Source organism: Falco punctatus (genome assembly GCF_963210335.1).
Source record: "Falco punctatus genome assembly, chromosome: 3".
NCBI lineage: Eukaryota > Metazoa > Chordata > Aves > Falconiformes > Falconidae > Falco > Falco punctatus.
Genome location: NC_137582.1, coordinates 45,246,509 through 45,260,634, shown reverse-complemented (window position 1 = coordinate 45,260,634; position 14,126 = coordinate 45,246,509). Strand labels below are relative to the sequence as shown.

The 14,126-nt window shown below is 43.8% G+C and overlaps 1 protein-coding gene across 4 annotated transcripts in view; it reads left to right on the top strand.

Moving 5' to 3' along the window:
* The window catches only part of CLVS1 (clavesin 1), a 105,437-nt gene that overhangs the window by 75,459 nt on the left and 15,852 nt on the right, over positions 1-14,126 (top strand). For all 4 annotated transcript variants that reach the window (XM_080378297.1, XM_080378299.1, XM_080378296.1 and 1 more), the window contains exons 4-5: positions 10,468-10,578; positions 11,468-11,703. In XM_080378297.1, the coding sequence (XP_080234423.1) occupies positions 10,468-10,578; positions 11,468-11,703 (347 nt within the window). The remainder of the gene's footprint in view (positions 1-10,467; positions 10,579-11,467; positions 11,704-14,126) is intronic.

Below are 14,126 nucleotides of genomic sequence, written 5' to 3'. Positions count from 1 at the left end.
TAAACACATTGAGCTGAACTGGCTCCGGTATCCACTCCAGAGAAAAAGCATTACTAAATGACCATGAGGCAGGCTTTGTACCTTTGATCTCAACACCTGAATCCCAGCAATCTGATCGATTTTTCACCCACACTGTATACTACCTCTCCAAACAAAATCTCTGCAGTTTGCTAGACGGACAATATGGGCCACCATGCCTAAGGCCTGGCTAAACTCGAAGTAAATGACAACCACTGATTTGCAAATGCCCTGGTACTCAAGCAGAGAGCAGTAATAAAATGTGTGCAGTTTAACAAGGAGGATAGACTGTTGCATGCCTTCAGGTGGAAAGAGTTCTTGATGGGAAGCTTTCAAATGAGAAGGTACAGACTAACTGCCCTGTATCCACCTAGCAAATTTAATGACCTCCAGGGATATGACACAGCATACTCTAAGCCTCTGGGTGGAAAAAGCCTAGTTCATTTAAGACTTCATGTAGCAGTACTTAATGTGTGACTTTAATACAATCAGAGAAGAAAGAGGAAGAGGAAAATCTGTATGGCTTTTTAATCTGAGATGGGTGAGAAATGGGGTCGTGCCTTCCTGCTACCTGTAGTTTTAGCAAATTTAGAGACATCTTCCTTTTTTTCTGCTCTTGGCCTTAGAAAAATTAATCAGAACAAATTCTTAAGAGCAGAACAGGAGAACAGAGGAATCATTAGCTTGCAGACTGATGCTGTGCTGCCTGAAAACAGAATTAAGAGTAACCTTTTGGGGTAGGCAGCGCAAGCACTACTTGGGCAGTAAACTTAACTGGTAACCCTCAGACTCTGCTTGTTCAGGGATGGTAGTGGGAGCAGGTGATAATATAGAAGAGGTCAAAAGAATAAAACATTATCCTGGGATTATCTCCACAGTCTGATATCCGTGCTTGGCTGATAATAATGAAAAGGCTGGGAAGCTGCAGTGGTGAGTGTCCTGCTTTCCTTACACCTCCACAGACAGCAGAAATAATTTCCCTATTGTTATCTTTTAAAGTTGTTTTGAGGTCAGAGTTAAGGTTGCAGTAAATCAAGGTAGTGAGGAATAAGAAGTGTGAACTAAAGGGAAGTTGTGTTGTGGAAATGAAAGAGCTGTTGCAAGGAGTATAAGCTTGTATTTTGTGTAGCAAAGTGTACAAAGTTTAAGCAGCATTTAATGTTGCCAGACTGATAAAAGCCCTGAGTGATTATGTGATGAGCAGAACTGGCTGTTGCTTGGCATTGCTTTAGGTGGTGAACATGGCACAAAAACCCCCACATTAAAATGGCGAAGTCATGCAGTTAGAAAATGAGAAATCCCAGTATCAAAGCACAGCTTCAGGGGGCCCTGACTCCACCTGTGCTTCACAGTATTTCTAGAAGCAAAACCACTGCAGGGAGAGCTCTGCCTCCCACCCGTGGGTCAGGGCTGCAGTAGCTTTGTTGGGAGAACACAGCAAACGAACTCTAAGGATTTTGACTGACCATAGCTTTTAAGGCAAGAGGGTATAGCTATGACTAGTCCAGATTATGAAACGTCTCAACCTCCAAAACTCCTTGAATGAGTTCTGGCATACACACGTGCAGAGCTGCAAATTGTCACTGGGACAGTAAAACCATGTGAACTAGGAAAACCTTATGTGAAATGCTGGGTACATGCCCCAAAGGCTTTGAGCTTTAAATCTCCATCCTCCAGTAATCATAGATATATTTTGAAGTGCAGAAAACACACACACACACACGTACACACACACACGTATACACACAAACTCCCCCACTGAAAGAGAAAAAAACAACTGAAAAAATACCTTCACCATGGGGACACATTTGTTGATGATGACACAGACCATAGAAACTGTTTTAAAAAGGGTTTGTGTGAGAGCTAGGGGAAGGGACACCTTCCATTTTAACATGGGGTTCCAATCTCAAATAATCTAGGGTAAACCCTAAAGTTCTTAGTGAAATAAGATGGGAAACTAACTTCTGTTTAGCAGATAGCCTTGAGAAATGAGTGCTAGTAACCTAAGATACCTTCCAGCAGCTGCATAGAGAAATCAACACAAAGGGTTGTCTGAACTTCTTGTTAGATGCAGAGAAATTTACTGTCAAATAGTTTGTTTCAGCCAGTCAACAAATGCTAATAAAAACATTGCTTGATCATTTTTTTCTGACGCATGCTAGGTTATAACCTCATCATAATAATAGCCTATAATATTTACATGCTGCTCTACATATGAATGCACATGCAAAATCTTTAAGGTGATTGCACACTTTGTTCAAGCCAAGCTGCAACAGACTCCTGGTCAGCACTAAATAGGTTGCCTAACTCCATAAATAACAAAATCTCCTTTTCTCCATCATCAGCTTTCAATCAGAACACAAGTAGTGTAATACGACTGTGTGATTTCTGTGTACACTTTGGTGCTTCATATGCAAGATGGAAAGCTTTTCCTGCAAAGTCAGTAGGACGCCTGAGAAGAAAGGCAAGTGCCACAAGACCTTTTTTAATTGCTTTTTTCTGTCTGACTTTAGCTAACACTGTGGGTATTTGTCCTCACCATGACAATTTGACCCTCATTGCCCCTTCGCTCAGACATAGGACTGTTTTGGCAGAGAGCAGATACATAGATACAGCAAGTGGCGATGTGAAGAAAATATAGAATAAATGTTCTACATACATGATGTAGATTCTCAGCATAAAAACGCATATCAAAAGAGGTAGCCTTTGTGCAGGGTCTTTTGTTTAAAATCCCAGCACTGGACAAGAAATAAGGTGCTGTACTTTGTCCTTTTCAGAACTGTTTTTTTTTGTATGCACTTGACTCTCTCCTTTCAACAGCCTTTTAAATCCTAGTGGATTTGTTTCAGTACCATCTTCTCTGCCGTAACTCCTTAATTCCCTGTGATTTCAACCGCAGTGTCCCACAGATCTATTGCCCTTTGGGATAGACACCTCTCTATGGAAATAGAAATAGATAGGGAGAGAGAGGTTTGAATCAGGTCAGCTAAGGAAAATAGCAGATTTTGGCTACAGTGGTTAATAGCGCTGATTAATTTTGTTTAGGGCTTACCTTTTAAAAATTGCTTTCAAAAAACTCTATGTTATTCTTTTTCAAAAATTTTATATTAAAACCAGAATATCTTTTGAGTCAAGTTTTCCATGCCAAACTTTTTAACCCCAGTGCTCCTGGCTGGATTTTTTACTAGGTGCAAAAGACTTAGGGTGGTCTTTCCTTAAAGCTTTCTCAATGCCAACTTTCACTTTCACTGTTGGACATGCTCATTCTGCTGGTGGCCGTTTTGCTTCAGAAGGTCCTGTGTTAAAATCTGGCTGCAAAAAACCCACTTCTTTATCACACCCCCAAAACTGAGAGCAGCTCACACCCACACAACCCACCAACGAGACACAAACAGCATTGCTTTAACTCATAGTGTCAGGGGAAGGATTGGAGGGATGACACTTCTCTCAAAAACCTGGTGTTTGCACAGAGACTTTTTTTTCCCAGGGATTCTTAGTGAACAACCAAAGCTCGTAGGTCACAGCCAGCCAAGGGCCGGGTGTCCCAGGGAGAGTGAAGCATCACAGCCAGCCTGTGGTCACACACTTCAGCCAGCAGCCCCTGCATTCATCCAGCAAGCCTCCAGGCCAGGCTTGTGCTCTGCCCAGCACATTTTACCGTTTCTAATTAAGCCCTAAACTACTTACAGCTTTGATGATCTCCCTGCTGCTTTTTCCTTCCCCCACAACTAATTTCAGACATTCATGTTCAGTGAGATACAGGAATAGAAGCAGCTCAGCTTGCAGTCACCCTCACTTAAGAAAGCTGGATATAAATGTTTTTCTGAGCTACAATTTACACCGAAAATCAGGACACTAGAGACAATTTAGCCTGGTTTGCTAGAGCTGGCTGCAAAGATCATAGCAAGTCCCTAAACTAACTCTGAAAAATAGCCTCCAGCTAATTCATGTCCCTTCCCATGCTGCTGCCTGTTCCTGTGACCCCATCTACCCCTCCTTAGTTTAGTGTGTGACTTTCATTCTTCCTGCTCCACCAGAACCTCCCTGAGCTGGCCTCACCTAATCTGACCTAATCTAGAGCAAGCTGTGCCGCCCTGGTTGCACACACCTGCATTGACTGCTTCCAAATCAGTGTGTCAGTGTTCTTTGTATTATTATTTTTAATCACCTTTTGATTTCCTCTCTTCTCTGTGTATCTCCTCAACCAAACCCCTGAATGAACCTATGGTTTCTTAGTCAATATAATTTATCCATTTTTTTTCTGGAGGAAGCATCAGTCTCTACCTTAAGCTTGTGACACACTTTTGAATCAACAGGGGGCACATGCCAAGCGAAAAAGCAGCACTGGGGTATGATGTCAATTCAACAGTCACTGCTTCTGGGAAATTTTCTGTTCATAAATTATTCTGAGCTGGTTCAGCAAAGGGTTTCTTGTAGAAAGGTAGTGAAGAAATCCCCCTTTTGCCCCAAGGTTACAAGTTATTTTGTTAGACCAGATGATATGACAGCATGATTCTATCAGGACAAATCAAAGTTTACTGAGCAAATCTGTGTTCTATAAGCTGATTTATTGGTGCCATCTGCCAACACCCGTGAACAGATGCTCTGTAGGACCTCACTGATATGCAATAATGATGGGGAGAAACCCACAGCAAATGCCTGGATTTTAAAAGTTATTGAGTGTAGCGGGAGAGATAACAAACATAATGAAAAATGTCTAGGGGAATGCATCCCAACGTTCATGTTTCAGTCTCACTTCCCTGACAGCAGTACTTCAGAGTGTACGCATCTACATATGTGGGTATGCAGTGTAAAAATAAACCAAGCACTTATATTTCCCCATGATTTTGCTCCAATCTTTTCTACTGTATGCTTCAAAGAAAAGAGTGTTTTGGTGGGAGCAGTTACAGTCAGAGTTTACCCAGAATTGATGAGTTCTTCCCAATTGCAAGAATTCTTTTTACGGTGGCATTTGAGCAGGTCAGGACTGCCATATCGCTAGCACTAATGTCTTTTTTTTAATGGTTTTCCCTGACTCTGCAGCTATTTGTAAGCCCCATGTACTCTGAGGGCATGCCAAGGTAGAAGCAAACGAGTTTGCAATTATTGCCACCGGCAACATTAATTTTGCATTCCCGTCTCTTCAAAAACACAGGGGAGCAAAAAGAGATAACACAAAGAAGAGCAACTTGCCCAAATGGAGATTTGAAACGTGCCTGGGCTCAGAGCAGGCACCGCAGCAGGTGAGGGGGAGCAGCCCTGGCTCCCGCAGCCCCAGGGATGGCTTGGAGAGGTGCGGGAGCAGCCTGGTCCTGGGCTCCTCATGGCCCCCAGCCCTGCTACTGCCTCCCACTGCCTCCTGCCTTTTGGGATTTCCCAAACTAAACATTCATCTCTTAGGAGCTGCATTAAAATTAGAAGCTGAAGCTGTAGTGATGGGGTGGGAGGCACTTTACCTTCTCTCCTAGCATACACTATACAACAACCTGCTCTGTACACAGCAAGGGCATTATGTGGCATTCATCTGAAGATGCTCAGGAACGTGTTTTTGATAGCCACAACCTATCCAATATCTGACAAAGTCATAAAATTGAGGGACAACAACTTTCAACCACTGCCACTCTTTCAGAGGCTGAACTTGGATCCAGAGCTGGAGAGCAGAGAGCCTCCTTCCATTGTTGTGCTGATCCATTAAAATAAAACACACTCGCAGAAACTCTCCGTGGAGAAACTATCAGTGTACTATTAATAAAATCTTCCTGAACTATTAATATGATCTGTGGGAGCTTTAATCCACCACAGGGACTGATTATGTAAGTCATGAAGATGCTGCTTTTATCCTTAGTTTAAATGACCTTTCAGTTTAAACAGTTTTGTTTACGATTGAATTCTTCCTGAATCTAAGGGAAATTATTTTTTTAAAAACGGATTATATTTTGATATAATAAACTGGCAAGTTTCGTTGAGATTAAAGTGTATTTAGATGGCAAGATGTGTGTTTGCTTTTCTGATTGCAAAGGGTAGAAGTTATGAAAATATTTTTAAAATGTTTGTGTCACAAAATTCAGATGTCCCACAACCTAAAAATATGCTATAATTTGGTTTTTGAGCTTAGGTCATCAGTCTATGAAGTCAATTCATGCAGTTTAAAAAGATTGACCTTGACCATCAAGTTGGATTCATTCCTAATTTTGGAATTCCAGAGATTGTTTTGCTTTTCTGCCACACTTCGATGTGAGAAGATGCTGGAAGTTCATCTTGATTTTTAGCTTTCAGGCAGTTCAGAACAACACATTAAGTGTTTTCTGATGCATACTCATGCCAAAAGAAATAGATGTTGTGAAGGCAAGAACAGGCAGAAATAATGAAAAATTGTCTCTCGTTCACCTCGTAGCTATCGCTCCCGACCTATTTAGTGGAACATTATGTACCGAGGGTTTTCAGTCCCAGACTCATTTCAGTTCAGAAATTTCCCTGCACAGGAGGTCTGAGCAGAAAAGGGAAACAATGATCACCGTAACATTTCGCTCTAATCTGCGATCTGGGAGACGCTTCTCCAGTCCGAAACAAAAGATATATTGAGGCTTGTATGGATTTTGGGGTGTCTGTGGCAGCTCCACTTGTGGCATTCAAGTGTTCGTGTCTTTCTTTTCTTTGGGGACAATGCAGAGGGGAATAACTGAAACCAGTGAGGAATGTATATAGTCAAAAAAAGACAAATCAGGCAAAAGAAAAGTCCCGTCTATGGCACCAGTTTCATTCAATTAAAAGAAACAACTAAAAACCTGCGTCTGGACAATTTTCTCCCTCTAGGTTTGCCTACACTGCTTTGGGAAGGTGCCACTGCAGCATGGTTAGATATACTCCTTACTTTAGTTCACTTCAGGTCCCAGTGAAGGAGACCTGGTCTGACTCCGGAGTGAGATAGCTGCCCAAGAAGGTATCTGGAGTACTTTCACTGTTTCTTCCCTGCTATTGCTGAGTAGCAAGTTAGCTAGATTAGCACTGGGTTGGATGCATTTATTTATGCTGCAATTTCATCTCAGAGCAACGTGCTGATATGTCAAGCCTGGCTTTCAGATAAAATGACGGTAGTGCCCACAAATAATTAGACCAATTCCTGCATGCTATATTTTATTTATGTCAATGGAGTAAATACAAACATATCCACAGGTTTGGGTATATTTAACAAAGAATCAGGTTAAGCAAAGGCTCCATGATTCCAGGGTCCTTTTCACAGTAGGCTCCAAAAAATGTACCTCATTATAAAATACACCTTCCCAAGGAATCACAAGACATGAGAAATCAAAAGAGAATTCCTAAAAGCAAAAGCTTTCCAGCAGAAAATCAATTTCAGCTACTTTCACCTTGCCCCAGGGAAAGCAGCAGAGACACTAAGTGGGGTGTGGGAAATGTCTCATACATCTTCCTGGAACTGCACAAGGCAGACCTCCAGACGGGAGCTTTCTTTTCCAAGACAGCTCTGCTCTAATTAGGGACTTCTGCAAAATTGGTATGTTGCGTTTCCAAACAGTGTCTGGATGAATCCCATATCAAATTCCTTTGGTTAAAAAAAAAAAATGTTGTCTTTGTCCTTGTTCTAATTGACAGCCTTACAAATGCAGGTGGACTGAGGGATGAAGGTCAAAATGAGTTTATTGTGCTTAACAGGGCAAGAAACAAAAATTAGCAGAAAGTTACACACAAAAAAATGTTCTTTGGTGGTTGCTTTTTTCCTGGCCATCAGGTTGCCTTTTCAAGGGTCTGTCTGTACACATTTTCAGGTATGCCTTCAGAATGAAAAGAAAGAAGTTGTCCTTAAATAAAACTGTTATATGATGGGCTTTTCTGTAATGGTTTTAATCTACTGATGTACCAGACAATCTAGTTTATGGATTCAACAGTCTCTGTTGGATGGACATAAAATTCATTTTCTATATAGGAAAGTACATTCTTCTCCTTACTTGACCTTTCCCAGAGCCAGTCTGCCCATTTAAACCTCTGGCCGATTCCTATAATTCTCAGCATTCAGAACTTTCCGGGTAACGTGGTATCATTAAGGCTGGTCAATAATGTTTTTTAAAAAAAACACTTTCCCTCTTGGAAATGAAATCTGACTGACATTTCTCACTGGAGATTGTGATTAATATTATCTGCATTCCAGTGAGAAGGCAAAACAATTTTTCTTTTTCAGGTTGGTATAAATCTCTGTCCTAAAGTTATTCCCCTGCTTCCCATCTCTCATTTCTTTACTGCCCTTTGCTTCAGACTCAGACTGTATCTCCTATGCTGACCTATGCTACTATGGTACAACCTGGGATAGCTGTGGCAGCTCAGCCCCAAAGAGCAAAGAAGTCCAGAACTCCCCCTTAGAGATACAGCTTGTGGGATGGCAGCCAGCCTGACAAATATAGAATTAAAAAAAAATAATAATAAAAAAGCAAATATACAACATTCCAATATTTTTTTAATATATAATTTTTTTAATATTCTGTGAAAAGTTTCAGATCTTCAAATTTTCATTCCCATGCTGGAGGAAAGCAACTGAATACGTGAATTTTGCAAGAGACGGGCATTTTTGGCTTTGGTCTACTCTAAAACTCAATTTTAGGTTACCACAGGGTAAAAAAATCACTTTGGGCTTCACTTCACAGTTCTGTTGGTCAATGTTTTTTCTAGGTGGGCTCAGACCGTCTGCAGCTGTTTCTCAGCCCAGCTGAAGGCACTCCACCCTGCAGCACTGCAGTAGTTTATATCAGTCAGAGCTGTGTCCCTAAACTCCAATGAATATTTCAGCAGCAATGGAAATACAGTCATCTTTATCATGAATGAACACCTCAACAGAGCATGTGCCATCCTTAAAAAGCTCAGCTCAGAGTTTATTGGGATTTACAGTGGGATGCCCTGTTATGTTACACTGCTTGGCCCCCCATGGCTTGGCCTGACTACCAAGCATGTGGTCTTGCACAGAGCATCCGATATTGAGATTTGTAACAACTTCAGGCCAGCTGATGTGTCTGAGGTCTAAGCAGCTTGTAGCACTGTATAGTAATAGAAAAAGGTATCACTTAATGCCCGTGGCTGCTCATGAACATTACCTGAGTATGGTTTAAGATGATTACCAGGGCAATCCATGACCAGTGCTAAAGAACATAGAGAATCCTGCCAATCCACCCTGGGTGATAGGAGGTTGTGGGACACCTACGCAGTGCTAAATCTGGGGGAAAAAATGACCTTGAAGCAGCACAGAAGCTATACTGAACAGGTGTATAAGGAGATTTTCCATAACATCTCACAAATTCATCCCATACCCTCACCAGCTGTGCTCAACCTCTAATGCTCTGGAGGAAGGTGAGAGAAAGCCCCAGGACAACCTCTGCTGGGGGGAACAAACCTGCCTGAGTCCCAAAGCCAAAGCCCTGAAGGAATAGACCTGATTATGCTCTGTCTTTACATGCTGAGCTGTAGGGGTTAGGAGCACACATGGGATGAGGATGGCTTCATCAGTATCTCCCTTCACGGGAGAAAGACAGGCACCTCTCCTCTCGCTGGAAGCGTATTTGCACACAGGAGCAGCGGTTGCCCCACTACTTATGCAATATGAAAAAATCCTGGGCTTTTCCCTGACTGACTGACATTTGTTAAATGAGAATGTAGGTACAAAATACCCACCACAATATACAATAACCTTTCAAGACACACCAGCAACCTCCTCTTTTATTAAGCATGCCTCACTGGCTGAGCAGAGTAGGATGCTATTGCAAACACCTCCCCGGCGGGACACTACCTGCATGCTAATGCCGAAGGTGTTTGTGCACAGCCTGGCAGCAAGAGCTGGGCTCCGACAGTTTCCATGGTGCCGTCATGGTGCGCTCTCCCTACACCTTCACTTATCAACATTTCCCACCCATCCTCCTCCCCGTAATACGCTGCTTGCTCACCCCGAAAGGTCAGCCTTTGTAATGATGATTTGAGCAGGGGGGAGGCAGGGAGGCCGAAGGGTGAAAAGGTGAGCTGTGTGCAGCAATGTGCGTGGGAACCGGGGGCTTGCCTTACACTGCACAATGAGAAATTAGAAAGCTTCCCCTCGAGGGAGCAGTGTTCACCAGCCCCCTCCTCTGCTTCCCATTCTGGCCAAGTCAGATACCCTGGTGGAGTTAAAAAAATGTTCAGGCCAAGTGGCTGGAGAGCCTACTTTAAATCATTAGCAATTGATGCGTTCTAGTGTGTGGAGGGGAGAAGGGACTGTGTCTGCTGACAGGGGAAACAGATACAACAAACGTTTCCAGGCATCTTTCTTTTTCCATCTCCCTCCTGCCCCCTCCCAGCAAGCCCAGTGCTCATCTGCAGATGGAAAGAGGCAGACCTCTTCCTCTGACTTTCATCCTATTGACTGCTGGACTAAAGCACTGCATCTATTAACTGCCTGCCTTTTCTTTCCTTCCGTAGGACAGCTTTCCTGCCCGTTTTGGAGGAGTCCATTTTGTCAACCAGCCCTGGTACATCCATGCCCTGTACACACTAATCAAACCGTTCCTCAAAGACAAGACAAGGAAAAGGGTAATTAGACGGGGCCAGGGGGGATAGGAAGCCACAGAACCAGAGTAGCTGAGTAGCAGCTGGCTGCTTTCTTCCTTCTTTTTCTCTCTGCATTTTTCATATGGCCTCAGAGAATTGCCTCTGTTATTAAAACTTAGAGTTTGCAATGGTCTGGGTTGAATCAGCAACTCAGCCAGGGACCTGAAAGCTGTTATCACTAACAAAGTGTAGATACGTTTTAATGGGACACTCCCGGGGACAGAGAGGCTCATCTTAGCCATTTGTCCTCTGCAATCTATCAGACAACCCCTGGATCATCCCTCGGGAGGCCCCAGAGCCCACCCTGGGTGCATTTGACCAGACAGGACAAGGGTAATACCAGCCCGAAAGCAAAGAGGGATTAGGGAGACAAATGTTGCCAAAGCAGCGTGACGTGGCAGCGCTGGCTGGTACACCCCTGGGAAATGTCAGTCCTGGGGTTCAGGGCTGGGTTGCCCTCTCAGACACTGAGGACCTACTCTTCACATCTTTCCGTAAGTTCAGTGAGTTCCGCTATGCCCCTTTTCTTCTCACTGCTCTTCGCACAAGCCTCTTACTCTCTTACAGTAGCAGTAATCTGTCTGTCATTAGTCCCGACTTTCATTTTCCTTGATCTGGTACTTAAGAAAAAGTGAAAATGTCGTGTGCCAAAAGCAAGCGAATCAGAGTTTTCAGAAGTGTTTAAAGTGCCAGCCTAACTCTTCAGCTCCCCCCTCCTGCCCACCTAAGCCAGCCCCAAGCCTTCAGACATTCCCACCTGAAACTGCAGCATCAACTAATGATGCTCCACACCTCATTAGTGCTGTTATTGTTGTACTTAATGAAGTACGGCACCAATGATTACTTTGAACTTTCTTTTTATTTGTTAAAGATCTTTCTTCACGGTAACAACCTGAACAGCCTTCACCAGCTAATACACCCTGAATGCCTGCCTTCTGAATTTGGGGGGACTCTTCCTCCGTACGACATGGGGACATGGGCGCGAACGTTACTCGGTCCTGACTACAGCGATGAAAATGAGTACACTCACACCTCGTACAATGCCATGCATGTGAAGCACGCATCCTCCAACCTGGAGCGGGAGGCTTCGCCCAAACCCATGAAAAGGTTAGTACTGCCTTCGAAATCACCTGCTATTTGGCTCTCTGAACAGGTTTGGCATAAGTCTGGCAGAAAGGGCTCATCTGGTTTGGAGAGAGGCTGTAATCTGACAGACATTGACGGTAGGGAGCACTTCACCTTGGACCGCGCTCGTGGCATGGTGGGAGAAAGGAGGCTCTCTGTGGAACAGTAATTACTCGTCTGATTATTGCACACGAAAACGAGGGAAAATTAATGAGCCCCTGCACAGAGCGTTGCAGAAAGCGTATCAGAGTGAGATGCTTTTTTGTACAGCATAGCGCAGCCAGCCGCATCACCAGTGTTGGTCCCTATTACTCGCTGCTGCTGCCCCAGCAGTTGACAAGAAGGTTCTCGCCTCCTCGGAAATGCAGCTTTGGTACTACGAACACCACTGCCCTCTAAAGGGAAAATGGGTTAGTCTTCTGCCGCTGCTTCTGCTCCCGCTTCCCCTGTCCAGCCCTGCCAAGGCAGCACATCTGCCCTTTAAGGTCTCTGGTTTTAGGTCTAGTGGTCGCACATTCAGCCCTAATGCTTAAAATCACAACTCTCGAGAGTACCACCCGCAGCAGGTTGCACTGGTTGCAGGGACGGGGGTGAGGAGGATTGGGTACCTGTAGGGCAGAGCCCACAGCAGCTGCAGCCGGCGATGGCTTTTGGCCACCCTGCAGGAGCGTAACATCTGCACTCGCCTCCCCTCCGCGCCCCACGCTGCAAAACTGCTCTCCGTGCAGATTGCAGCGAAGCTTTCACTTGCTGCTGCCACTTGATGAGCTCCGTTGCTCAGAGACATGGCGTCACTCTGTGTGACAGGGAGAGGCCATCATTTTGCTACAGCAAAATCAAAGGTGACAACACAGACAAGCCACAATGCCGTGCAATTAATTTTAAAAGTTTTTCATCTTCACAGGAAAAAAGAAATGCATCCCGGATTCACAGCTCCCTCCCAGGTCAGATTGATGCCATGCTGCTGCAGATGCAAAGTGAAGCCTCGTGTTGCAAACGCACCTACAGCCGATGTTAAGTGCTGTGAGTCCCACGACTCACAAGGCCACGAGACTGCAGGGTTACAACCCTTCGCAGCGTGGCAACCACAGCATGAAGAGAGGTGGCCACCCGTGCAGTCAGCAGTTCTCACTACTGACTGCCAGCCAGGACTGGGAGCCAGGATGAGTTTAGGGAGCCTGTCCCAGAGAGCTGATGTTAAAACAATTCTTTTTTTTTTTTTTTTTTTCTTTTAAAATCAGCAGTGGAACACACTGGTTTTAGAAAGGTACAAACTAAATATTGCATTACTATTAAAACATACATCAAGAGTGTACAATTTATGTAGCTTACTAGGAAGAAATCTGCAGTTTTCAGAGCTTGGAAGTGTTAAGAGCTGTTCACAGGTGAATCTTTGCTGAGGATCAGGTCCTTGGCTGCAAAGGAGGGATGGTCTTGTGCCCTCAGGGGAGAACCTCAGCTTGAAAATGAGTTCTGTGCCAGAAAACCCTGCCTCGAGGCAAAGCCTTCTTTTATAATCTGTTCACTAGTACAAAAGTGCATTAATACAAATATGGCGAGTAGATGAATCTAATTTGTCACGTTGCCTCCGGGCAGACTAGCTCTAACTTTCAGTCTAATTTTGTTACTCGGCAGTTAAGTGAACCATCTGATCCTGTACCCCATGGTCATTACTAGCTGTTAGAGGTGAAAAGTTCACTGCTTCAACACATTTTCTCCTATGAGTATTTGCTTTGATTCTTCTTCCCCTGAAATTATGGTTTGGCCTAACAAGGTAAAAGCCTGTGCTTAGGAAGCATAACTGTGTGCTTTATTAGATGTATTAGACCAGACTGATATCTAAGGCCTATTAAAAGGCCTACAGACTTCTACCAGCATTACCTGTCTTTATATATCCCGCCTCCTTGCCTCTAGGTTCGTACATCTCTAACAGATCGAGAGTCTCAGGTCACAGCTGAGATTCCTAGATGCTCCAAGGAGGTTTGTACTAGGCACAGGTGATCTCTTAGCATTAGCCTTCCTCTTAAATGCCCTCACAACTGCCCTATCATTTTTTCCTTTATTAAAGCGATTTTGCAGTTTCATTAAAAATCTCTTTTCTCCTCCTCCACTCACAGCATACAAATCTCTAAATTCTTGTGTAAACATGGTAATTTTGTGTTATGCTGAAATGCTGGATTTAACAACAACAAAAAAAAGAAAAAGAAAAAGTGGGTGACCCTTTCTTTAGCATTTATATTCCTCTGAAAGGGGTAAATATACGAAGACAGCCTTCTTGGGTTTCTGTAATTTAAGGATGAAAAGCCTTGCTGAACAATTAGAGTTCTCCTTTCTGTCTTCCCAGATATCACTGTAGGTTTACCTGCCCAGTAATTAGCTGCAGGGAAGGGCGGTGATTGTGAGAG